The 26,423-nt window shown below is 54.1% G+C and overlaps 2 protein-coding genes and 1 non-coding gene across 15 annotated transcripts in view; 1 reads left to right on the top strand and 2 right to left on the bottom strand.

The window, feature by feature from the left end:
• LOC117011468 (tenascin-X-like) overlaps nucleotides 1-22,914 on the top strand; it is a 28,429-nt gene extending 5,515 nt beyond the window's left edge. The window contains exons 8-28 of one of the 12 annotated variants that reach the window (XM_033086850.1): nucleotides 1,277-1,633; nucleotides 2,179-2,523; nucleotides 3,504-3,839; nucleotides 4,631-4,975; nucleotides 5,326-5,682; nucleotides 6,301-6,645; nucleotides 6,945-7,301; nucleotides 9,806-10,150; nucleotides 11,569-11,949; nucleotides 12,698-13,072; nucleotides 14,110-14,481; nucleotides 15,230-15,610; nucleotides 16,454-16,834; nucleotides 17,466-17,801; nucleotides 19,134-19,258; nucleotides 19,432-19,564; nucleotides 20,396-20,547; nucleotides 20,838-20,934; nucleotides 21,506-21,667; nucleotides 21,997-22,193; nucleotides 22,696-22,914. In XM_033086850.1, coding sequence (XP_032942741.1) covers nucleotides 1,277-1,633; nucleotides 2,179-2,523; nucleotides 3,504-3,839; nucleotides 4,631-4,975; nucleotides 5,326-5,682; nucleotides 6,301-6,645; nucleotides 6,945-7,301; nucleotides 9,806-10,150; nucleotides 11,569-11,949; nucleotides 12,698-13,072; nucleotides 14,110-14,481; nucleotides 15,230-15,610; nucleotides 16,454-16,834; nucleotides 17,466-17,801; nucleotides 19,134-19,258; nucleotides 19,432-19,564; nucleotides 20,396-20,547; nucleotides 20,838-20,934; nucleotides 21,506-21,667; nucleotides 21,997-22,193; nucleotides 22,696-22,776 — 5,960 coding nt within the window. In that variant the 3' untranslated portion in view covers nucleotides 22,777-22,914. Of the gene's footprint in view, nucleotides 1-1,276; nucleotides 1,634-2,178; nucleotides 2,524-3,503; nucleotides 3,840-4,630; nucleotides 4,976-5,325; nucleotides 5,683-6,300; nucleotides 6,646-6,944; nucleotides 7,302-8,117; nucleotides 8,330-9,805; nucleotides 10,163-11,568; nucleotides 11,950-12,697; nucleotides 13,073-14,109; nucleotides 14,482-15,229; nucleotides 15,611-16,453; nucleotides 16,835-17,465; nucleotides 17,802-19,133; nucleotides 19,259-19,431; nucleotides 19,565-20,395; nucleotides 20,548-20,837; nucleotides 20,935-21,505; nucleotides 21,668-21,996; nucleotides 22,194-22,695 lie in introns of those variants that run through there. The other 11 variants (XM_033086849.1, XM_033086848.1, XM_033086853.1 and 8 more) reach the window with 11 other exon arrangements.
• LOC117011470 (antigen peptide transporter 2-like) overlaps nucleotides 1-26,086 on the bottom strand; it is a 48,395-nt gene extending 22,309 nt beyond the window's left edge. Inside the window, exons 1-2 of one of the 2 annotated variants that reach the window (XM_033086874.1) lie at nucleotides 26,023-26,086; nucleotides 24,930-25,021 (exon numbers count right to left, since the gene is read on the bottom strand). In XM_033086874.1, coding sequence (XP_032942765.1) covers nucleotides 24,930-24,950 — 21 coding nt within the window. In that variant the 5' untranslated portion in view covers nucleotides 24,951-25,021; nucleotides 26,023-26,086. Of the gene's footprint in view, nucleotides 1-24,929; nucleotides 25,548-26,022 lie in introns of those variants that run through there. The other variant, XM_033086873.1, reaches the window with a different exon arrangement.
• Nucleotides 25,415-25,498, bottom strand: LOC117011490. The gene has a single exon (XR_004420989.1). It is a non-coding gene; the product is annotated as a small nucleolar RNA SNORD45 (small nucleolar RNA).
• Nucleotides 26,087-26,423: the final 337 nt, after the last annotated feature.

The raw sequence follows: 26,423 nt of genomic DNA, 5'->3' as shown, positions 1-26,423 counted from the left end.
ATGGGTGGATGGATGGATGGATGGATGGATGGATGGATGGATGGATGGATGGATGAAGAGATCCCACCCCCATTCCATCCCCATCTGTCAGTGAGCACCCACTGACTTGGGCACCCTCCAATCAACCATTGACCCTTTCACTGACCTGGTGACCATTTGCCATCCACTATCATCATCATCATCATCATCATCATCATCATCATCATCATCCATCTATTATCCACCATTATCATCCATAATTTTCATCTACTATGTATCACCACCACCATCATCATCATTCATGAGTCATCATCATCATTCATGAGTCATCATCCATCCATTCTTCTATCCACCCATCCATCATCCTTCATCCATCAACGACGGATGCATAAATGGAACATTGTCCATGGGGAAATGGGGTTGAGAGGGACAGAGGCCTGGAGGGATGTGGGAAGAAAGGACCAGAGATAGATATGGGATTGGGTGGGGGTTGTGATGGATGGATGGATGGATGGATGGATGGATGGATGGATGGATGGATGGATGATGCATGATTGTTGTTGGGGGGGCTTATTGGTGGTTTGACATGTCAAATCAGTGGGTGGGTAGTTGGATGACCCAATGCAGTGTGAGATTAAAGAAAGACCTGAAGGAAAAGGTGCGTGCTTTGATCCATGGATAGATGGATGGTAGGTAATGTGTGCTGGAATGAATGGTCCAGGAGATGAAAAGATGGATGTTTAGATAGATGTATGGCTTCGTTGGTGAGTAGTGGGATGGGCATTTAGAAAGACACAGGCATTTCCATGGCCATCACCATCCCCAGTCCATCACAGCTGCAGCAGACCAGAGAAGCTACTGTGCCCACACAGCAGCCCCAACAGGAGAAGCCAAAAACTGAGTCCCCTCTATCTGAGGGACGCCTGCTGTGAGCAGTGCTGGAGGAGCCAAGAATATCTAGGATCACACCCAACTCTGCAGCTGAAATAGAGTGTCTGTGAGGGCACATTTGATGCATTCATGCTGCAATACCAGGACAGCCAGGGCCAGCCCCTTGCCATGCCAACTGATGGCAGGTTGACAGTGACAGTGCCAGGGCTATCCCCATCTCTCCAGTACTGCTTCCATATCTATGGGCTGCAGACTGGGATAAAGATTCACTGTGTGTCTGCCGAGACTATCACAGAGGAGCAGGAAGGTTAGGGAAAAAGCGCAAATGTGGATGGATGGGTTGTTTGGTAGGTGGTGGATGGATGTTTGGATGAAAGCACCCACCTCCATCCCCTCTCCATCACAGCTGGAGAAGAGCCAGAGGAACTGCCCCTGCACACAGAGGAACCGCAACATGAGAAACCCCAAAATGAGGCCACCACATCTCAGGCTACTTCAGTGCAGGCGGTCCTGGAGGACCTGAGGGTCTCCAATGTCACCCCACACTCCGTGCAGCTGCAGTGGAGCGTCCCTGAGGGCTCCTTCAACTCCTTCATGCTACAGTACCGGGATGCCCATGGCCAGCCCCAGGCCCTGCCCATTGGTGGTGTGTCTCGCTCGGTGACGGTGCCGGGACTGTCCCCATCTCACCGGTATCACTTCCACCTCTATGGGCTGCAGGGAAGGAAAAAGATTAACCATGTTTCCACCGAGGTCATGACAAGTAAGGGGGAAGATCTGGGAGAAGAAAGGGTGCATGGATGTATGGATGAAGAATAATGGATATGTGGAGAGCTGGAGGAATAAAGGGATGGAGAAGTGGGTGTTTGGAGGAAGAGATGGAAAGGTGGAGTAGTGAAGGAATGGATGGATGGATGGATGGATGGATGGATGGATGGATGGATGGATGGATGGATGGATGGATAAATAGATGGATGGATGAATGACTTGATCTATAAATGAATGTACAAATGGATGGATGGGTAGATGTTGGATGCAAAAATTAATTGTCTAGGTGTGGAAAGGATGGATGGATGGATATTTGAGGATCATTGGATAACTGGACATCGCATGGATAGATGCAAGGTTAAAGGAAGAGATGGATGAATGGATTGTTGGAGGAAGAGATGGGTGGATGATCAAAAATGGATGGAGACTCTCAGGTGGGTTAGTTAGGATGCATGGATGGATTAGTTAGCATGTGATGAGATGGACATTTGGAAGTGCACATGGATGCCCATGCCAATCACCATCCCCCCTCCAATGCAGCCAGTGAAGAACTCATGCCATCAGAGGAGCCCGAGCAAGAGAAGCCCAAAACTGAGTCCCCTGTCTCTGAGGCACTCCCGGCACGAGCAGTGCTGGGGGAGCTGAAGGTCTCCAGTGTCACACCCAAGTCTGTGCAGCTGCAGTGGAGCGTCCCCAAGGGCTCCTTTGACTCCTTCATACTGCAGTACCGGGATGCCCAGGGCCAGCCCCAGGCCCTGCCCATTGATGGCGAGTCTCGCTCAGTGACAGTGCCCGGGCTGTCCCCATCCCATCGGTACCGCTTCCACCTCTATGGGCTTAGGGGCAGGAAGAAGATTGACCATGTCTCCACTGAGGCTGTGACAGGTGAAGGGGAAGGTCAGGGGGGAGGAAGGGTGGGTGGATGTATGGATGAAGAATAATGGATATGTTGAGAGATGAAGGGATCAAGGGATGGAGGAATGGGGAATGGGTGTTTAGAGGAAGGGAAGGAGGAGTGAAAGAGTGGAGGAGTGGATGGATGGATGGATGAATGGATATATGTAAGTATGGATGGATGGATGGATGGATAGATGTTGGTTGCCAAAATGAATTGTCTAGGAGCTGAAAAGATAGATGGATGGATGGATGGATGGATGGATGGATGGAAGGATGGATGGATGGATGGTTGGTTGTATAGTTGAGGATCATTCACCAGCTGGACATCAAATGGATAGATGCAGTTTAAAGGGAGAGATGGATGAATGGATTGTTGAAGGAAATGATGGATGGATGATCAAAAATGGATAGACTCCCATGTGAGTTAGTAAGTTGGGTAGGTGGATGGATGGATGGATGGATGGATGGATGGATGGATGGATGGATGGATGAAAGGATGGATGGATGGACAGTGGATTTGTGGCTGAGCCAGTACCTTTTTTATGTCCTGGGTTTGGGCGGTGCAGTGGAATCGGAGTGTGGATGGAGGACTGGATTAAAGGACTGACTGAGGTTAAGGCGATGTATTAAGATGGATCAAGCATGTTTATTACGGTAGATTGAAGCTTGATGATTGCTTGATTGATGATTGATCAGGACAGATTAATTGTTGGGTGGTGGGATGATCAAATAGAAAGTGATGTTAAAGAAGGAGGTGAAAGAAAAAGTATGCAAAAAGAAACATGACAGGATGGATGGATGGATGGATGGATGGATGGATGGATGGATGGATGGATGGATGGATGATGGGTGACTGAATCAATAGTCCAGAACATTAAAATGTGGAAATGTGGATGGATGGGTTGTGTAGTACATGGTGGATGGAGGTTTGGATGGAAGCACCCATCGCCATCCTCTCTCCATCACAGCTGCTGAAGAGCCAGAGGAACTGCAGCATGAGAAACCCCAAACTGAGGTCCCCACATCTGAGGCAACTCCAGCACAGGATGTCCTGGAGGACCTGAGGGTCTCCAGTGTCACCCCATATTCCGTGCAGCTGCAGTGGAGCGTCCCCAAGGGATCCTTCAACTCCTTCATGCTGCAGTACCGGGATGCCCACGACCAGCCCCAGGCCCTGCCCATTGATGGAGAGTTCCGTTCGGTGACAGTGCCCGGGCTGTCCCCATCCCGTCGGTACCGCTTCCATCTCTATGGGCTGCGGGGAGGGAAAAGGATTGCCCGTGTCTCTACTGACATTGTCACAGGTGAGGCAGAAGGTCAAAGAGATGTAAGAATGAAGAAATGGAGGCAACAAGGGATCCCATGCTCATCACATACCTATGAGAAGCCATTGATTCAGCACCATCTGATCAACCATCAACCCTTCCACCACCCGACTGACTAGCAACTTCCATTGTCCATCCTCTACCATCATCAATCATCCATCATCCAACATCAGCTGTAGCAACCCATCAATTTTCCATTGTCATCCATCATCTTCATCTACCACATACCAGCATCATCCATCAATTATCATGCATCCATCTATTCTTCTATTCTTCCCTCATTCTCTATCCATCAAAGATGTATTTAATGATGGATGAATGGAAGATTGTCCATGGGAAATGGGTGTGGGAGGGGTTAAGGCATGGAGAGATATGGTAAGACAGAAAGATGGATATGGAATTGTCTGTGGAGTTGCATTGGATGTTGGGTATGTGATGGGAAGAATGGACCGATGGATGGATGGATGGATGGATGGATGGATGGATGGATGGATGGATGGACAGATGAAGAGTTTTGGTGCACTTTCCTTGTACTTTGCTATATCCGATGAATGACTGGATGACCCAATGGAGGATGAGAAAAAAGTAGCTGATGGAAAATGGTGTGACCTGTTGTTGGGTAAAACGGTGTATGATGGGTGCCAGAATGAATGGTCTAACAGATAAAAGGATGCATACATGCATGGATGGATTTTTTAGAGGGTGGAGGGATGGACATTTGGATGGATGGATGGATGCCCATGCCAATCACCATCCCCCCTCCAATGCAGCTAGTGAAGAACCTGTGCCTTTAGAGGAGCCACAACAGAAGAAACCCAAAACTGAGTCCCCTGTCTCTGAGGCACTCCCAGCACGAGCAATGCTGGGGGAGCTGAACGTCTTCAGTGTCACACCCAAGTCCGTGCAGCTGCAGTGGAGTGTCCCTGAGGGCTCCTTTGACTCCTTCATGCTGCAGTACCGGGATGCCCATGGCCAGCCCCAGGCCCTGCCAATCGATGGCAAGTCTCGCTCAGTGACAGTGCCCGGGCTGTCCCCATCCCATCGGTACCGCTTCCACCTCTATGGGCTGTGGGGCAGGAAGAAGACTGACCATGTCTCCACCGAGGCTGTGACAGGTAAGGGGGAAGGTCAGGCAGAGGAAGGGTGGGTGGATGTATGAATGAAGAATAATGGATATGTGGAGAGATGGAGTGAAAAATGGATGGAGGAATGGATGTCTGGAGGAATGGATGGAGGGGTGGAGGAGAGTGGAGTGGAGGAATAGAGACATGCATGCATGCATCGATGGATTGACAGTGGGAGAGATGGATAGATGGATGGATGGATGGATGGATGGATGGATGGATGGATGGATGGAAGGATGGATGATGGGTGCTAGAATGAATAGTCCAGAATATGGAAGTGTGCTATGTGGTGGATTGATGTTTGGATGGAAGCACCCATCTCCTTCCACTCTCCATCACAGCTGCAGAAAAGCCAGAGGAACTGCCCCTGCACACAGAGGAACCGCAGCATGAGAAACCCCAAACTGAAGCTGCCACATCTGAGGCTGCTCCACCACAGGAAATCCTAGAGGGCCTGAGGGTCTCCAGTGTCACCCCAGACTCTGTGCAGCTGCAGTGGAGCGTCCTCAAGGGCTCCTTCGACTCCTTCATGCTGCAGTACCGGGATGCCCACGGCCAGCCCCAGGCCCTGCCCATCGATGGCACATCTCGCTCGGTCATGGTGTCAGGCTTGTCCCCATTCCATCGGTACCGCTTCCATCTCTATGGACTGCAGGGAGGCAAAAGGATTGCCCGTGTCTCTACTGACACTGTCACAGGTGAGGCAGAAAGTCAAGATGGAATGCAAGGATAAGGAAATGGAGGCATTAAGGGATCCCATGTCCATTACATACCCACCAGCGAACAGCCTTTGATTCAGCACCATCTGATCAACCATCAACCCTTCCACCACCCCATTGACTAGCACCTTCCATCCTCCACCATCATCCAACATCCACCATCATCAGCAGCAATCTTTCAATAATCCATTGTCATCCATCATCTTCATCTACCATGTATCACCATCTTCCATCAATTATCATGCATCCAGCTATTCCTCCATGTATCCCTCATTCTCTATCCATCAAGGTTGGATTCAGTGATGGATGAATGGAAGATTTTCCATGGGAAATGTGTGTAGGAGGTGTGATGGCATGGAGACATATGGTAAGAATGAGACAGATGCACATGGAATTGTCCATGGTGTTGTGTTAGATGTTGGATTTGTGATGGGAAGGATGGATGGATGGATGGATGGATGGATGGATGGATGGATGGATGGATGGATGATCCAATGGATAGATATTTGGCTGAATGGATGGATTGGTTAGCAGGTGATGGGCATTTGGAAGGACACATGGATACCCATGCCAATCACCATCCCCCCTCCAATGCAGCCAGTGAAGAACTCATGCCGTCAGAGGAACCCGAGCCAGAGAAGCCCAAAACTGAGTCCCCTGTCTCTGAGACACTCCCAGCACGAGCAGTGCTGGGGGAGCTGAAGGTCTCCAGTGTCACACCCAAGTCCGTGCAGCTGCAGTGGAGCATCCCTGAGGGCTCCTTTGACTCCTTCATGCTGCAGTACCGGGATACCCATGGACAGCCCCAGGCACTGCCCATCGATGGCGAGTCTCGCTTGGTGACAGTGCTGGGGCTGTCCCCATCCCATCGGTACCACTTCCACCTCTATGGGCTACAGGGCAGGAAGAAAACTGACCATGTCTCCACTGGGGCTGTGACAGGTAAAAGGGGAAGGACCAAGGGAGGAAGGGTAGGTGGATGTATGAATGTAGAATAATGGATATGCGGAGAGATGAATGGATCAAGGGATGGAGGAATGCGGAATAGGTTTTTGGAGGAAGGAATGGAGTGGTGGAGGAAGGGAGGAGTGGAGGAGTTGACAGAAGGATGATGGATTGATAGATTATGCGTGTCAGCATGAATAGTCCAAAATATGAAAGTGTGGATGAATGGGTTGTGTAGTATGTGTTAGATGGATGTTTGGATGGAAGCACCTATCTGCTTCCTCTCTCCATCACAGCTGCAGAAAAGCCAGAGGAACTGCCCCTGCCCACAGAGGAACCGCAGCATGAGAAACCCCAAACTGAGGTCCCCACATCTGAGGCCACTTCAGCGCAGGTGGTCCTAGAGGGTCTGAGGGTCTCCAGTGTCACCCCAAACTCCGTGCAGCTGCAGTGGAGCGTGCCCAAGGGCTCCTTCAACTCCTTCATGCTGCAGTACCGGGATGCCCACGGCCAGCCCCAGGCCCTGCCCATCGATGGCACATCTCGCTCAGTCATGGTGTCAGGCTTGTCCCCATTCCATCGGTACCGCTTCCATCTCTATGGGCTGCGGGGAGGGAAAAGGATTGCCCGTGTCTCTACTGACACTGTCACAGGTGAGGCAGAAAGTCAAGAGGGAATGCAAGGATAAGGAAAGGGAGGCATCAAGGGATCCCATGTCCATTATATACCCACCAGCGAATAGCCTTTGACTCAGCACCATCTGATCAACCATCAACCCTTCCACCACCCGACTGACTAGCAACTTCCATTGTCCATCCTCCACCATCATCGTTTATCCATTATCCAACATCAGCTATAGCAACCCATCAATTTTCCATTGTCATCCATCATCTTCATCTACCATATACCAGCATCATCCATCAATTATCATGCATCCATCTATTCTTCTATTCTTCCCTCATCCTCTATCCATCAAAGATGTATTTAATGATGGATGAATGGAAGATTGTCCATGGGAAATGGGTGTGGGAGGGGTTAAGGCATGGAGAGATATGGATGGTAAGAAAGAAAGAAAGATGGATGTGGAATTGTCTATGGAGCTGCATTGGATGTTGGGTATATGATGGGAAGAATGGATGGATGGATGGATGGATGGATGGATGGATGGATGGATGGACAGACAGATGAAGAGTTTTGGTGCACTTCCTTGTACTTTGCTATATCCGAAGAATGACTGGATGATCCAATGGAGGATGAGAAAAAAGTAGTTGATGGAAAATGGTGTGACCTATTGTTGGGTAGAACGGTGTATGATGGGTGCCAGAATGAATGGTCTAACAGATAAAAGGATGCATGCATGCATGGATGGATGCATGAATGGATGGATGGACTATTTAGCGGGTGGAGGGATGGACATTTGGAGGGACACATGGATGCCCATGCCAATCACCTTCCCCCCTCCATTGCAGCTAGAGAAGAACTCGTGCCCTCAGCGGAGCCCAAGCAAGAGAAACTCAAAACTGAGTCCCCTGCATTTGAGGCACTCCCGGCACAAGCAGTGCTGGGGGAGCTGAAGATCTCCAGTGTCACACCCAAGTCTGTGCAGCTGCAGTGGAGTGTCCCTGAGGGCTCCTTTGACTCCTTCATGCTGCAGTACCGGGATGCCCAGGGCCAGCCCCAGGCCCTGCCGATCGATGGCGAGTCTCGCTTGATGACGGTGCCGGGGCTGTCCCCATCCCATCAGTACCACTTCCACCTCTATGGTCTGCGGGACAGGAAAAAGATTGACCATGTCTCCACTGAGGTTATGACAGGTAAAGGGGAAGTTCAGGGTTAGGGTTAGGGTTATGGTTAGGGTTAGGGTTAGGGTTAGGGTTAGGGTTAGGGTTAGGGTTAGGGTTAGGGTTAGGGTTCGGGTTAGGCTTGGGGGAGAGTTGTAGGTGGATGTATGGATGAAGAATAATGGATATGTGGAGACATGGAGGGATCAAGGGATGGAGGAATGTGGAATGGTGTTTGGAGGAAGAGATGGAGTGGTGGAGGAGGGGAGGAGTGGATGGATGGATGGATGGGTGGATGGATGATGGGTGTCAGAATGAATAGTCTGGAATACGGAAGTATGGAATTGTGGAGGTTATGTGGTGCGTGTTGGTTGGATATTTGGATGGAAGCACCCATCTCCTTCCCCTCTCCATCACAGCTGCAGAAGAGCTAGAACTGCCCCTGCACACAGAGGAACCGCAGCATGAGAAGCCCCAAACTGAGTCCCCTACAACCGGAATTGCTCCACCACAGGCAATCCTGGAGGACCTGAGAGTATCCAGCATCAAACCAGGCTCCGTGCAGCTGCAGTGGAGCATCCCCAAGGGTTCTTTCGACTCCTTTATACTGCAGTACCGGGATGCCCAGGGCCTGCCCCAGGCCCTGCCCATCAATGGAGAGTTCCGTTCGGTGACAGTGCCCGGGCTGTCCCCATCCCATCGGTACCGCTTCCATCTCTATGGGCTGTGGGGAGGCAAAAGAATTGCCCATGTCTCTACTGACACTGTCACAGGTGAGGCAGAATGTCAAAGAAATGCAAGGATGAAGCAGTGGAGACAGCAAGGGATCCCATGCCCATCACATACGCACCAGCAAGCAGCCCCATCTGATCCACCATCAACACTTCCACCACCTGAATGACTAGCATCTTCCATCCCCCACCATCATCTACCTTCAGCAGCAGCTATCATTCAATTATCCATTGTCATCCATCATCTTCATCTACCATGCATCACCATCATCATCATCCATCAATTATCATGCATCCATCTATCCTTCCATCATCCTCTATCCATCTGGGATGGATTCAGTTATGGATGAATGGAAGATAGTCCATGGAAAATAGGAGTGGGAGGTACAAAGGCATGGAGAGATGTGGTAAGACAAGAGATCGATGTGGAATTGTCTAGGTGAATGTGATTGATGTTCACTGTGTGACGACAAGAATGGATGGATGACTAGAGGCAAAGATGGATAGATGGATGGATGGATGATCCATTGGATTGATACGTGTGTGAATGGATGGATGAATGTATTGGTTTGGGAGTGGTGGAATGGACATTTGGATATACACATGGATGCTCATGCCCATTATGTTCACCCCTCTCCAATGCAGCTAGTGAAGAACCTGTGCCCTCAGAGGAGCCTGAGCAGAAGAAGCCTAAAATTGATTCCCCTGTCTCTGAGGCACTCCCGGCACGAGCAATGCTGGGGGAGCTGAAGATCTCCAGTGTCACACCCAAGTCTGTGCAGCTGCAGTGGAGTGTCCCTGAGGGCTCCTTTGACTCCTTCACACTGCAGTACCGGGATGCCCAGGGCCAGCCACAGGCCCTGGCCATCAATGGCGAGTCTCGCTTGGTGACAGTGCCGGGGTTGTCCCCATCCCGCCGGTACCGCTTCCACCTCTATGGGCTGCAGGGCAGGAAGAAGACTGACCATGTCTCCACTGAGGTCACGACAGGTGAAGGGGAAGGTCAGGGAGAGGAAGGGTTGGTGGATGTATGGATGAAGAATAATGGATATGTGGAGACATGGAGGGATCGGGGCGTGGAGAAATGACGAATGGGTGTTTGGAGGAAGGGATGGAGTGGTTGAGGTCTGGTGGGATGGATGGATGGATGGATGGATGGATGGATGGATGGATGGATGGATGGATGACCTAATCTAAAAATTATTGCATGAATTGATGGATCAATAGACGTTGGGTGCCAAAATGAATTATCTAGGAATTGAAAGTGTGGATGGATGGACGGATGGATGGATGGATGGATGGATGGATGGATGGGTGGATAGGTGGATGAATGTATGGAATTGCTTTTGTGTGTGATGTTTGGATGCCACAGCATTCCCATGCCCTCTGCATCCCAGCTGCAGGATAACCAGGTGAGCTGCCCCTACCCTCAGAATAGCGTCAGCCTTAGGACCCCCAAACTGAACCTTCCCCTTCTGAGACTTCTCTTGCGTGGGTGGTGGTAGGAGGCCTAAGAGTCTCCAGTACACTCCCAGCTCTGTGGAGCTGCAGTGGAGTGCCCCTGAAGGCCTCTTTGACTCCTGTATTCTGCAATACCGGGATGCCCAGGGCCAGCCCCAGACCCTACCGGTCAATGGCAGGTTCTGCTCAGTGACAATGTTGGGGCTGTCACTATCCCAATCAGTACCACTTCCACCTGTATGGGCTCTGTGGAGGCAAAAGGATTGACCAGGCCTCCACAGGTGACTCCAGGACTCCACAGGTTGTCACAGGCGACTGGAAATCTTAGAGGGGAGAAGGACTGGAAAGATGGTTGTGGAGGTGGAGAGACTGACATGGAGATGGATGATAGATGCATTCGTGTAGTGTTGGGTGGAATAATGAGTAGAAGGATGGACAGATGAACATAAGGAAGTATCAATCATTGAGTAGATGTTTCCTGGGATTTGTGACTGCTTGATTGTGGATGGTGATGTGGAGGGGAAGGAGCAATGGGTGGAATTGGGCAGGGAAACTGGACGTAGCTTGGAGATGGAGAGATGTCTGGAACCATGAGAGGGTGGAGTGATGAAGGGACTGATGTTTAGATGGATGGATGGTGGATGGATGGATGGATGATGGTGGATATTGGATGAACCAAGATGATGGACGATGTTAATTGTGACGATGATGAAGATGGGGGATGATGGTAGATGCTTGTCAGTAAGTCCATGGAAGAGTCAGTGGTTTATTGGATGGGGCTGGGGTCAATGGGTGCTCAGTGACGAGTGAGGAGGGAATGGTGAGAAAGGACTAGGAGGAAATGGTGCATGATGGATAATGGATAGTTGGGTGGATGATAGATAGACATATGGATGGACATACCGATGCCCACACCCATCAGTGTCTCTTCTCTGTTGTTGCTGCAGCCGACCCAGAGGATCTGCCCTCACTCTTAATGGATCCCACAAATGAGGTCTCCACAACTGAGGCCCCCACAGCTGAGGACCACAAACTTGAGCACCCCCAAACAGAGGCCCCCTTGGCACAGGCAATGTTGAGAGAGCTGAAGGTCTCCAGTATCACACCTGACTCTGTGGGGCTGCAGTGGACTATCCCCAAGGACTCCTTTGACTCCTTCATGCTGCAGTACCGGGATGCCCAGGGCCAGCCCCAGGCCCTGCCCATTGATGGAGGATCCCAATCAGTGATAGTGCCAGGGCTATCCCCGTCCCGCCGGTATCGCTTCCACCTCTATGGGCTGCGGGGAGGGAAAAGGATTGAACATATTTCCATCGACGTTATCACAGGTGAGAATGAAAGTGAGAAGAAAGAAGGGATGAGAGATAGATGGAGGGATGCAGAGGTAGAGACATCAAGGGATGGATGAATCAAAGGTTTCCATTCCCATCCCACCTCCACCCCACATCAAGCATTTTTCTAGTTTGGCATCATGCAGTCAACAATCAACCCTTCCACAGACCTATTGAACAACACATGCCGCCATCATCATCATCATCATCATCATCATCATCATCATCCATCATCATCATCCATCATCATCATCATCATCATCATCATCAACAATTAATGACCATCATTAATATCCATTATCATCATTCATCATCATCATGATTTTCTATTCATGAAGGATGAACAACTGAATGATTTTACAGATTCTGGTCTGGATGTTGGGTGGGTTCCTGACCAAACTGAAGGAAGTAGGTGCATGGGTGGTTGGGAAGGCGGGATGGATGGATGGATGGAGGGATGGATGGATGGATGGATGGATGGATGGAGGGTTCCTGCTGTCCAGATATGTGTCTTGATGGACAGAAGATGGTTCATGGCAATGGGGGCTGGGAGGGGTGGAAGCAATTGGGGAATGCAGATGGAAAGAAAGAGAGAGATGAATATAGTATTGGGTGGGGGTTGGGTTGGATGTTGGGTAGGTGGTGGGATGGATAGCAGTGATGGACAATGGGTGAGGGGATGGTTGGGTAGATGATATGGCTGAACACATGGAAAGCCACACCCATCACTGTCCCCTCTGCATAGCAGCCACAGACAAGCCAGAGGAGCCACCCTCACCCTCAGAGGAGCCCCAAACTGAAGCCCCACCAACTGAGGACAAACAACCTGAGCACTCCCAAACTGAGGTCCCCCCAGTGCAGGCAGTGTTGGGAGAGCTGAAGGTCTCCAGTGTCACACCTAACTCTGTGCAGCTGCAGTGGAGTGTCCCTGAGGGCTCCTTTGACTCCTTCATGCTGCAGTACCGTGATGCCCGGGGCCAGCCACAGGCCCTGCCCATAGACGGAGGATCCCGATTGGTGATGGTGCCGGGGCTGTTCCCGTCCCACCGGTATCGCTTCCACCTCTATGGGCTGAGGGGAGGGAAAAGGACTGACCGTGTCTCCACTGACATCATCACAGGTGAGGGGGAAGGTCAGAAAGTGAAAGGGTTGGAGAGGCGGCTGTAAAGATGGTGTGGTGGAGCAATTAAAGGATCCCATCACAATCCCATCCCTACCTGCCATTCAGTACCCACTAACACCAGCATCATTCAACCAACCATTGACCCTTCCACTGGCCCATCAGCAAACACCCACCATCATCCATCATCATCATTATTTAACTCGACAGATCCATTATCTATCCATCGCCCATTACCGGTCCCTCCGTTCCCACTTCTCCCCAGTTTTCCAACTTGGTAGTGGAGGATGTGTGGCAAGGTAGAAGGATGGATGGATGGATACACAGATGAATGATTATGTTGATGATGATGATAATTGTGATGATGGATGATGATGACGGGTGATGGAAGATGGATGAACAATGGATGATGGATGGACAATGGAATGGCAATGGATGGACAGTGGATGGATGGATGGATGGATGGATGGATGGATGGATGGATGGATGGATGGATGGATGGATGATGGGTGTTGAGGCAATTTAGTGGTGGTTTTGAGGATCAGATCAGTCATTTGATGGCTGGATCGAATGGATGGGGAATTTAAAGATGCAGTTGAAACATGAGTTTCATGGAAAGACACACGATTGAAGGAATGGATGGATGTGGATGGATAGATAATGATGATGATGATGGGATTGGGGCAGGTGGCTTGAAAGATTCAATTGTTTGATTATTGAATGATCCAATGGAGGGAGAAGCTAATGAATCAGTTGTAGGAAAAGCCACATTGAAAGCCACATGATTGGATTGAGGGATGGTGGATGATGGATATTAGAATGAATGGTCCAGGGCATGAAAGTCTGGATGGATGGATGGATGGATGGATGGATGGATGGATGGATGGATGGATGGACGGACAGTATGATGGATGTATGTTGTGATGGATGGATGGTGTGATGGATGGCATAATGGATGGTGTGATGGATAGTTCAATGAACATATTGATTCTCACACCCATCCATCACATCCATCATCTATCTCACATCCATCACAGATGCAGCAGTGCCAGAGCAGCTGCCCCTACCCTCAGAGGAGCCCCAACCTGAAGAACACAAACCTCAGCAGCCACAAACTGAGCAGCCCCAAACTGAGGCTGACCAGGGACAGGTGGTGCTGGGGAAGTTGAGGGTCTCCAGTGTCACCCCAGGCTCTGTGCAGCTGCAGTGGACTGTCCCCAAGGGCTCCTTTGACTCCTTCACGCTGCAGTACCGGGATGCCCAGGGCCAGCCCCAGGCCCTGGCTGTTGATGGCGGGTCCCGCTCAGTGACAGTGCCAGGGCTGTCCCCATCCCATCGGTACCGCTTCCACCTCTATGGGCTGCGGGACAGGAAAAGGATTGACCGTGTCTCCACTGATGTTGTCACAGGTGAGGAGGAAGGTCAGAGGGTGGAAGGGTTGGGGAAAGGGAAGTAGGGATGGAGAGATTGATGGAAAGATGGAGAAAAAGGTGGATTATGGATGGATGCCTAGAGGGTTGGATGGAGTCATAAGTAGAAGGATGGACGTGAACATCATTGGATGCCTGAAGAAGTGGATAGTGAAAGGATGGATGGAGGGCAGGGAACATGGATGGATATATGGATGTTGGGCTGTTGGTCAACAGGCAGGCAGAAGTATCAACCATTGAGCATTGTTTTCTGGGATTTGTGACTGCCTGATTGTGGATGGTGATGTGGAGGGGAAAGAGCAATGGGTGGAACTGGGCAGGGAAACTAGAGACAGCTTGGAGACAGAGAGATGGCTGTGACCATGGGAGGGTGGAGTGATGGAGGGATTGATGTTTGTTTGTTTGTTTGGATGGATGGATGGATGGATGGATGGATGGATGGATGGATGGATGGATGGATGGATGATGGTGGATATTGGATGAATCAAGATGATGGATGATGTTGATTGTGATGATGATGGATGATGGCAGATGCTGGTCAGTAAGTCCATGGAAGAGTTAGTGGTTGATTGGATGGGGCTGGGGTCAATGGGTGCTCAGTGAAGAGTGAGGAGGGAATGGTGAAAAGGGACTGGGAGGAAATGGTGCATGACAGATAATGGATGGACATGCAGATGGACATACCAATGCCCATACCTATCGGTGTCCCCTCTCTGTTGTGCTCTAGCTGACCCAGAGGATCTGCCCCCACCCTCAATGGACACCCCAACTGAGGCCCCCGCAGTTGAGGTTCACCAAACTGCACATCCCCAAGCAGAGACGTCTCCATCTGAGGCCCCCATGGCACGGGCAGTTTTGGGAGAGCTAAGGGTGTCCAGTATCAGTCCCGACTCCGTGCAGTTGCGGTGGAGCATCCTCGAGGGCTCCTTTGACTCGTTCACACTGCAGTACCGGGATGCCCAGGGCCAGCCCCAGGCCCTGCCCATTGATGGCGAGTCTCGCTTGGTGACGGTGCTGGGGTTGTCCCCATCCCGCCGGTACCGCTTCCACCTCTATGGGCTGCGGGGAGGGAAAAGGATTGACCGTGTCTCTGCTGACATCATCACAGGTGAGGGGGAAGGTCAGAGGGAGGAGAGTGGGTGAATGAAGGGATGGAGGATGATGGATGCAGGGAGAAATGGAGGGGTCAAGTGATGGAGGAACCTATGGGTGAATGAAGGATATAGACAGGTCCAGGAAAGAGGGGATGGAGGATGGATCAACTGTCAGATGGATGACAGCTCCTGAACTGGATGGTTGGTTGATCAACCAACCGTCCATCCATTGAGTGGATGGATGGATGGATGGATGGATGGATGGATGGATGGATGGAGGGATGGAGAGATGCAAGAGTAAAGGGAGAGATGGATGGAAGGAGGATTGAAGGAGAAGGATGGATGGATGGATGGATGGATGGATGGATGGATGGATGGATGGATGGATGGATGGATGGATGGAGAAAAGATGTGGGCTCTGGACTGGGAGGGAGGGAAAGGGATGATACATGGATAGTGATGGATTGAAGGATGAGAGACTCCTGGGTGGGACAGATGGATGGATGGACTGATAGATGGATGGATGGATGGATGGATGGATGGATGGATGGATGGATGGACGGATGATGGATGATGGTGGATATTGGATGAACCAAGATGATGGATGATGTTGATTGTGACAATGATGAAGATGCTGGATGATGGCAGATACTGGTCAGTAAGTCCATGGAAGAGTCAGTGGTTTATTGGATGGGGCTGGAGTCAATGGGTGCTCAGTGAGGAGGGAATGGTGAGAAGGGACTGGGAGGAAATGGTGCATGATGGATAACAGATAGTTGGGTGGATGATGGATAGACATAAGGATGGACATACCAATGCCCACACCCATCACTGTCTCCTCTCTGTTGTTGCTGCAGCTGACCCAGAGGATCTGTCCCCACCCTCAATGGACACCCCAACTGAGGCCCCCACTGCTGAGGTTCACCAAACTGCACATCCCCAATCTGAGGCCTCTCCATCTGAGTCCTCCTCAACACGGGCAGTGTTGGGAGAGCTGAGGGTGTCCAGTGTCAGTCCCGACTCCGTGCAGCTGCAGTGGAGCATCCTCGAGGGCTCCTTTGACTCCTTCACGCTACAGTACCGGGATGCCCAGGGTCAGCCCCAGGCCCTGCCCATTGATGGAGGATCCCGATCAGTGATAGTGCCAGGGCTATCCCTGTCCCGCCGGTACCGCTTCCACCTCTATGGGCTGCGGGGAGGGAAAAGGATTGACCGTGTCTCTGCTGACATCATCACAGGTGAGGGGGAAGTCAGAGGGAGGAGAGTGGGTGAATGAAGGGATGGAGGATGATGGATGCAGGGAGAAATGGAGGGGTCAAGTGATGGAGGAACCTATGGGTGAATGAAGGGTATACAGAAGTCCAGGAGTGAGTTGATGAAGGATGGATCCACTGATGGATGGATGATGGATGGACAGTGGCTCCTGAACTGGATGGTTGGTTGATCGGTACATGGATGGATGGATGGATGGATGGATGGATGGATGGATGGATGGGTGGCTGAGTCCATGGTTGCTTTGTGCTGGTGAAGGAGGGGGTAAATGGAGGGGGGAGGGGGATAGATGGAGGAATGGATTTAAGGACTTGATGTTAAAAAGATGGATGATGGATGGATATTAGATTGATGATGAATAATGGATAGATCAAGATCAATGATGGACGATGAGTGTTGGTGCAATTTGTTGGAGGTTGAATGTATCTGGTCAGTAGCTGGGAAATTGGATGATCCAATGGAGGAAGAGTTAAAGAACCAATTGATGGAAAAAGTGCATGGAAAGAAACATGATTGGATGGAGGGAGGGATGGATGGATGGATGGATGGATGGACATTTGGATCTCACACACATCATCATCCCCACCTGCATTGCAGCCACCGCCAAGACAGAGGAGCCCCAACTGGAGGACCCCAAAAGAAAAGCTCCCCCATCTGAGGGCCCCCTGGCACAGGCAGTGCTGGGAGAGCTGAAGGTCTCCAGTGTCACTCCCAGCTCTGTAGGGCTGCAGTGGACTGTCCCCAAGGGCTCCTTTGACTCCTTCACGCTGCAGTACCGGGATGCCCAGGGCCAGCCCCAGGCCCTGCCCACTGATGGAGGATCCCGATCAGTGACAGTGCCGGGTCTGTCCCCGTCCCACCCGTACCACTTCCACCTCTATGGGCTGCGGGGAGGGAAAAGGATTGACCACGTCTCCACTGAGGCCACCACTGGTGAGGGGCAGTAGAGACTTCCCCAGGGCCTCTCAGGGAATGGAGCTGGAGTGGGGACAGGGCTGGAGTGGGGCCCAGGGGGAGCCTGGGGGAACCGGGGTCACTGAGGACTGGGGTATTCAGGGGAAAGTGGGAGCTGGAGGCAGCCAGGGATTGGAGTGGACTCCAGATTAGGGGGAGTGGAACACATGGAGGGACTCTGATCAGACGGGGACTGAGAGGAACTGGGAAGAGCTCGGGGGACTGGCTAGAATGGGAGCCTGGGGTAATCTGAGGCCTGGGTGTAACTGTGTGCAACTGGGGAATAGGTGGAACTGGGGCAACCTGGGGCTGGGGTGGAGCCAAGGACTGGCAAAGACTGGGGGAAGCTGGGCACTAGGGAGAATTTGGGGGATACTGGGTAGCTGTGGAGATCTGTGAACTGGGAGGGACTGGGGACTTGGGGGGAAAAAAACTGGAGGAATATGGGGGATTAGTTATTGGGGTGACTGGGAGCAATTTGAGAGTTGGGGGGATTGGGACAGCACAGTGGGGACCAGGGAGAACAGTGGGGTTAGAGGGGAACTGGGAGCAACTGGGCAAAACTGGGAGCTGAGGGTAGCCTGAGGACTGCGGAGATCTGGAGATTAGGGGCAATGTAGCACTGGGAGAAACTGGCAGGAGAACTGGGGACTGGGGGAACTAGAAGGACAGCTTGGGACAACTGGGGATGTGTGGGGAACTGGAGGAAACAGGAGTCTGGGGTGAACTGAGGGCAAGTGGGGACTCAGAGGCCTGGGGGCAACTGGGAGGGGATTGTGAGGCACTGGGGGAACTGGGTGTGGGAGGAACTGGAGGGAACTGGGGACTGAAGGGACTGTGAGAAACACGTCTGAGGGAGATTGAGTACAACTGGGACAGAGGGAATTTGGAGAATGAGGGTTAACTGTGTCAGGGAGGGATTAGGGACTATGGTAGAGCTGGAGAGGACTGGACTATGGGGACTGGAGAGGACTGGGGGAAACTGGGCACTGGGAAGAACTCAGGGAGCTGGAGGAAACGGGTATCTGGGGACTGGGAGGTACTGGAGGAAACAGGTCTGGCAGGCATTGGGGGAAACAGGGTGTTTAGGGTGAGTGGGGGGACTGGGTCTCAGGAATCTGGGGAAAATTCGGAGGAACTGGGACATGTCCATTTGGCACAGTGTGAGGGCAGGGCCAGGGGCCCATGGGAGGGTTTGGGGTCGCAGCAGTGGGGGGTTTGGGGTGATAACAGTGGTTTTTGTGCTGTCAGTGGGAGATTTTGGGGTTTCAGCTGGGCCGTTTTAGGTGTCAGCAGTGTGTCCTTCCCCAGGTGCCCCAGGGACCCTCTGGGTGGGCTCTGTGTGGCCCCGCAGTGCCTGGCTGCACTGGGACTCCCCACATGCCCCCCCTGATGGCTATGAGCTGGAGTATGGCCCCCCTGGGGGGCCCCAGCAGGTAACGACACTCCAAAAGACCCTAAAAACCCCGGGTGTCCCCCCAGTATCTCCTGGGGAACCCCAATAGCCTTCTGGGAACCCCAATACCTTCCCTTGGTAGTGGCACCCCAATACACCTCTGGGGGACCCCACTGTCCCCCTGGGATACCCCAATACCCCTCGTGCCCCCAGACCCTGTGGCTGCCTCCTGAGGCTACGTCCCAGCAGCTCTGGGGGCTGGAGCCGGCAGAACACTATGGGGTGCAGCTGTGGAGCCAAGGGAGAGACCCCCAAACTGCCCCCCTCGAGGCCACCTTTGACACTCGTGAGTGGGGGAGCCAGGGGTTGTGGAGGCATCATTGGGAGGGGGGCACCTGGACCCCCCCAATGGGGGTGAGGTTATTGGTGGGGGACCCTTGGACGGAGGGCTGGAACTTTGGGGGCCCCGGGTGCTTTTGGGGGCGTGGGTGGGTCCATGGGAGGGGGACACCCAGGGGAGGGATTGGGTTATGGTGGAGGGCATCCAAGCGTTCTTTGGGAAGAGGGGAAATATTTGGGGGTTATTTGGGGTTTTGGGGGTTGGTGTCCTGGAGTGAGGGGGTGCCTGGGGATCTGGGTCCTTTGGGGGAGCTACCTGGGGGGTACCTGGGTCCCATGGGGGAGGATTGGGTTGATGGGCAAGGGTGGGTCCTTAAGAGAGGTATCTGGTTACCTGGGGCCGTTTTGGGGCGGGAGTAGGTCCTTGGGGAAGGGGATGTCATTTTGTGGGGCTGAGACACAGACAGAAAGGAGGAAACCCATGGGGGGTGAACCCGTGGGTGAGCCGTGTAACCCTGGATCCTTTTTTGGGGTGAACTGTGTTCTTTGTGGGGGATCATCTCGGGGGGCTGAGATCCTGGGGGTAGCACCAAGACACCAGAGTTTCGATAGGAGGCACTGGGGGAGTGCCTGTGTCCTTTTGGGAGGCTTGGATCCTTTTGGGGGTGTGGGCCGGGTCCTGGGGGAATCGCGGGGTGGGGAATACCCGACTCCCTGGGCTCCTGCGTAGGGGTGGGGCTGTTATTGAGTCGGGGGTTCTGTGTCCTTGTGGGGAGGGGGCACCCCTGAGACTCCAGAAGCTCCTGGGGTGTCTGAAGGGACCCCCCTGCCCCCCCAGCCCCCCTCCCGCACCCACATCCCCGGGACTGCGCCGAGGAGCAGCTGAACGGGCCAGGCCCCTCGCGGGAGACCCTCATCTTCCTCCGGGGGGACCCGGCCCGACCCCTCAGGGTCTTCTGTGACATGGAGACAGACGGCGGCGGCTGGCTGGTGGGACTGGGAGCACTGGGGCACTGCTGCGGGCAGCTCCCACAGGGGTTTACAGGAGGATCTATGGAGTTCTGGGGGGAAATGAGACGTGGGGGCAATAGGGGCTCCTGCAGGAGAAAAGCAGGGGGTGTTGGGGGGCATTGGGGAGGTTGAGGGGTGTTGGGGAGGCACTGGAAGGTGAACTGGTTGGCACTGGGAGGGGGTGGGGGCATTCTCTAGGGTTTATGGGAGGCAAATAGGCTATGGAGGATCAGAGGGGTTTTGGGGTGCCCCTGACTTCCCCTCTCCAGGTGTTCCAGCGCCGCCAGGATGGAGGCACCGATTTTTGGCGGGGGTGGGAGTCGTATGCCCGTGGCTTTGGCAACATCAGTGGCGAATTCTGGCTCGGTGAGGGGGGCCCTGGGGACTTGGGGGGACCCCGGGGCTGGGGGAGACCCATAAAAATTAGAGGGGACATAAGACTGAAGGAGGCACTCCAAAAATTTAAAAATCGGGGAACTTTGAGAAGAGCCAGCTCCTGAGGCAGCAGGAAGGCATACTCGGTGGGATCCCAGAACTTGGGGGCTCCCCAGGGGTCCGAGGGGGGACTCGTGGGATCCAGGGGAGGTCCAGGCAATCGGGGAAGCAGGTTTTGGGGTGCAGACAACGAGGCACTGACTAAGGAGTCAGGGGGGGTGCACCCAAGTGTCTGGAGGGACTCAACGGGGGGTCCCCAGACATTCAGGTCTGGTTTTGGGGTTTGGGAAAGACTTGGAGGCTCTCCAGGAGTTTTGCAGGAGAGCATCCAGGAGTTCAGAGTGGGCTCGAAGGGTCCAGGGGCATTTGAGGGGTCCCCGTGCGTTTGGGGGTCCCCAGTATTTAAGGGAGAGTATTGCAGGAGTTGGGGGCAGTGGGGTATGGGGGAACTGGAGGGAAGCCCCCAGGAGTTCTGGAGTTACAGGACTATTTTGGGGCGCAGGCAACGAAGCGCTGCACGAGCTGACGGCTGCGACCCCCATGGAGCTGCGCATTGACCTGCGGACTGCCCGTGACTCCGCCTTTGCGATCTACCGCGACTTCACTGTCGGCAGCGCCGAGGAGCGATATCGGCTCCGGGTGGGAGCGTTCAGCGGCACCGCCGGTGCGCTGGGGGAACTCAGAGGTCCCGGGGACATTTGGTGGGACTTTGGATCCCTGGGAGTTTTGGGACCCACTGGCTGGCTGGGGTCTGTGTAGTCCCTGGTGGCTTTTGGGGTCCCTGGGGTGTTTCATGAAGCTCTGGTGCATTTTGATACCCCTTTAGGGTTTTGGGGTTTCTGGTAGGTTTTGGGGGGTCCTGGTAGGTTTAGGGTTCCCTGGGATATTTTGGGAATCCCTGGTGGGTTTTGAGGTCCCTGGAGGTATTTGGGTTTCTGGTGGGTTTTGGAGGCTCCAGGTGGATTTGGGGATCCCTGACAGAGCCCCCCACAGGGGACGCCCTCTCCTACCACTCGGGCAGTCCCTTCTCCACACGGGACCGGGACTCCCGGGACCCTCGGGATCGCCGAGACCCCTCAGGGCGCCCCCACCCGCCACCCTGCGCTGTGGCCTACGGGGGAGCCTGGTGGTACCGCAACTGCCACTACGCCAACCTGAACGGTCGCTATGGGACCCCCCGAGACCACCAGGTACCAACCAGGGCCAGCAGGTGCCCTGGAGTAGGGGACTGAGGCATATGGATGGGCTATGAAGGAATTTGGGGGATCTGGCAGGGCATTGCAAGGGGCTGTTGTGCGTCTTAAGGGGGTTATAGAAGGCTTGGGTGGCTCTGGGAGTGAATAGGGAGGTCTAGGAGGCCTTTGCGTGGGCTATATGGGTCATCTGGGGGTATAAAAGGGAAGCTGTGGGGGGTCTATAGGGGTCTCTCAGAGTCTGTAGGGGTCTATGGGAGTCTATAGGGATGCACAGGGCTCTGTGGAAAACAGGATCGATGTTCTATAGGGCCTGTGGGGATCTCTATAGTCTATGGGGGTCTGGCTATGGAAATCTGTAAGGGTCCGTGAGTGCCCATAGGAATCTGTGAAGGTCTATGGGGAGACACAGGGTCTGTGGCGGTCTCTATGTGGGGGTCTATGGGGACTTATGGGGGTGCCTGAAAATCTACAAGGGTTCTGACCCCCTTCCCCATAGGGCATCCACTGGTTCCCCTGGAAAGGCTTCAACGTCTCCATCCCCTTCACCGAGATGAAGCTCCGGCCACAGCGTGGCTGAGGGGGCTGGGGGTGGTCCTCTGAGTGCTCGGGATCCCATAGTCTGGGGGATCCTCGAGTGCTGGGGGATCCCAGGTGGGACTTGAGGAGGCTCAAAGGTGAAACTTTTATCAGTGGGTAATAAAAGCTGATGGTGACTCCCCTGTCTTGTGGTGAACTGGGGTTGAAGAGAGCAGGGAGTCAGGCTGAGGGCAAGGTCTTTCCAGAATCAAGTAGGGAAGGGTGACTCCAAATGGTCCTTACGGTTCTGGTCCCAGTGTCACTTGGAGTGCTAGACCTGATCTAGTCCTGGAGATGCTGAGATGCCCACATGTTCATGTTGCCCAGGCAACTGGATGAGTCATCCAGTGAAGCCAAAAACAGAGTCTGGAAAAACAACTCCCTGGAACACCCTGGGTGTCCTCTGGAGACTCAGGATGGATTTGGGTCATGGTTGTGGCATTATGATGTCATGTCATCTCCTGGTCATGGTTGTGTTGTGGTCATCTTATGTCACAACGACATGGGGAGTTCAGGAGGGATCCTGAACTGGGCTCCAAACTGGCCCCAGCTTGAGAGTCAAACTCTGCTCAGGGCCAGCGCTGGGATGAGGGCAGGACAGGACGGGGCCATCCCTGGGGCCAAGGGAGCTGTGGGAGCTGTGTCCCAGTGCCTGCCCAGCCTGGAGCCACAGCCCTGCTGGGCACAGAGTCCCTGGGAGCCGATGGCTGGGCCAGCTCAGCAGAGGGGGATTGGGCTGATCCAGCAGGACATAGTGGCTGTGGCTGTGCCTGGGGCTCTGGCAGGGGATCTTCCCCTGGGGGCCTGGAGCAGTCTGGGGCTGCGGGGTCAGGAACGGGCTGGAGTCGGGCACTGCCACCACCCCAGCACTGCCACAAGGCCAGCCCTGGTGTCCCAGTGTCACCATTGCCCAGTGCTACCCAGGGCACCTGCAGAGACTGGAGATCCCAGTCCCCCAGCGGCTGCCATGGCCCAGGACCCCTCTGTGCTCCCTGCTACCCGTTCTTCCCGATCCCACGGTGCTGGTGCCCCAAGAAGAGGGATCAGTGCAGCCCCCAGCTCAGCCAAGGGACTTGACAGGACTCAAGGTTGACAACCTGGACATGTTAGGGTTGAGGCTGGGGTCAGCTCCAGGGGAATTCTGGACAGAAAGGCTGCACTGGGAGCTGAGGGGCCCTGGAGATGGGGTGGGATCTGCCTCTGGGAGCTGTTGGTGGGCAGCTTCATGTTGGAGCTGTGGGTTCACCAGCACAGCATGGCCAGGGCTCAGGGTCGGTCTCCTCAACCCCAGCCATGCCCAGAGCCTCAGCCCTTGGAGGGAAAGCTACTCCAGGCAGGAAGCTGGACAAATGTTCAAAATGATCCATGGAGGTCCTGCCTGGTGGTGTCAGCACCTCTGAAAAGATCCACTGCTCCCAGGAATATGGGGAACATATGGTACTGCTGTTGGCAGGAACATGTCCAGATGAAAATGGAAATATTTTGGATCTAGAGGCTAAGGAGCCCCTATTTTGCCTCACTGTAAATGCACTAAACTATAATAAGAGATAGAAAACCACAAGGCCACACTGTCACAGAGTCCATCTTGTGATGTGATGCTGGCTGGATGACAAGATATCCTGCAGAGCTGAAGAGGGAGAAAAAAATCTAAGGAAAGGCACATGCCTTGAGATAAGAATGGGGACAAGTCTCTCACTGATCACTGGAAAAACAGACTCAATCTGGGAAGTTACTGCCTGAAGTTTTTGCCAAAAAAATCAGAGGACATTGAGAAGTAAAACAAGTCTTACAAGCACCTTCCCCCCATCCTTCCTCCTTCTTGAGCTCGCCCTTCGCCCCCACATGACCATTGTGTCCCCCAGGACGTGAAAATGAAAGAAAAAATAGTTTTAATATAAACAATGAAATGTTTAAATCCCTACAGAAAAATACAGCACAAAAAGCAAAATCCAGACTTCAGACACAAAATGATTCAGATTAACAAGGGGCCCTGGCCCCTTTCCTTTCCCTTCCCTTCCCACAAATCAATGCCTGGGGAGCTGACAGGAGCCCAGGACATCCAGGAGCCTTCCCAGGGGCTGCAAATCTGACTGCACATGCAAAGCCCTGGGAGCCCTGGGACCTTGCCCGCACCTGTGTTACCTCAACCCTCACCTCTCCCACCGGGACCTGCATCTCTGGGAACTCTCCAAAATGCTATATCGTAGATCTGGGCTGATCAGAATGTGACAGGCTCAACCAGAGACCTGAGAGAAGCACAAAACATTCCAGGGTCAGGGCCAGGCTGAGCAGAGGTGCCAGATCCCCCCTGCGCACTCCCACCCGGAGCTGCACCAGCCCAGCTGCACACTCAGAACCTGCACAGCCCTGCCGGCAATCAGGGCTTCAGGGACACCCCGAGTCACCGTGGCCACGGGCACCTGGCCACCGCCTGCCGAACCACGGAATGGGGGCAGCTGAGAGCCCCTTCTGGGCACAAACCCCACGGCCCAGCCCAGAACCGCACCTGCCCCACGGGACAACGGGGCAGATCTCAGCCCGGGCCCCGCGCTCCCTGAACCGGCTCCGAGCCCGGCACGGGGACTCGATGCCACCAAGGGCAAAAGCTCCGATGCCGGAGGGACGGATGGCGAGCTCGCCGGGCCTCAGAGTAATTCTAGAGCTAAAGCGGTGAGAGACATCAGCTCCGCTCAGATAATACATGCCGGCGCTCATCCCGGGCCCGGCAAGCGCCTCCTCCTCGGGCCCGGCCCGGCGCTCCCGGCCCGGAGCCGCCGTTCCCAGCGCGGGCCGCTCCCCGCGGCCACAGCCGGGCTCGGCAGCGCAGCCCTCGGCACGGCGCCGGAGCAAAACCGCCCGGGGCAGAGCCGGCCCGGCACGGCGCTTCCCGCGGGCCCGGCTCGGCGCTGCCGCCATCGGCCCCAGAGTCCTCCCGCCCCGGGCCGCCTCCGTCCGGCCCGGCCGCTCTGCCCCGGCCCGCGCCGCTCCTGCAGCGCCGCGCTCGGGCCGGGGCCTGCGGCACCGCGCCCTCGGACCGGCCCCTTCCTTCCTCCCTGCCTTGCACAGCCCCGGCACCCGAGGGGCTTCGTGCCCGGGGGGGCTCCTCCCGCTCCCCGCCCAGGGCCCTGCCAGTAACGAGACGGCCCCCGACCGTCTCCGGGATCCCCAACTTCCCCCGGTACCCTACCTTCCCGCGGTGCCCCATCTTCCCCCGTTATCCCCCCGTTCCCCCAGGCCCGTCCCTCACCACGCGACCGCTCCCGCCGCCGGTTCCGAAGGAAGGACATCCGCCCGCGCTGCGGCGGGAGGAGCCGCCGGCAGGATCCGCCTCCGTACGCCCCCATTGGCCTGGGCCCACACCCGCACCGCCTCCATCATGCCACGGGAATGACCCTTTATTCAAATAAAGTAAAAGGTCTCCTCTGTCTCCTTTTGGGACATAAACATTGGTGTTTGTGGATTAATTTTCATGACAGACCTTGGCTTTTCGTAATGTGGGTTCCCTGAACAGTCCTCATCCACTCCCATTCCCATCCCATCCTCCCCTGTCCATGCCCACAAGCCCATCCCATTCTGGGACTGCACATGGCAGTGGATCCCACCATAGGGTGTGAGGAGTGCGTGATCAGCTGCTCCAGCCCCATCAAC

Source organism: Catharus ustulatus, unplaced genomic scaffold (genome assembly GCF_009819885.2).
Source record: "Catharus ustulatus isolate bCatUst1 unplaced genomic scaffold, bCatUst1.pri.v2 scaffold_62_arrow_ctg1, whole genome shotgun sequence".
In the NCBI taxonomy this organism is placed as follows: Eukaryota; Metazoa; Chordata; class Aves; order Passeriformes; family Turdidae; genus Catharus; species Catharus ustulatus.
This window is presented reverse-complemented; position numbering and strand designations above follow the sequence as displayed.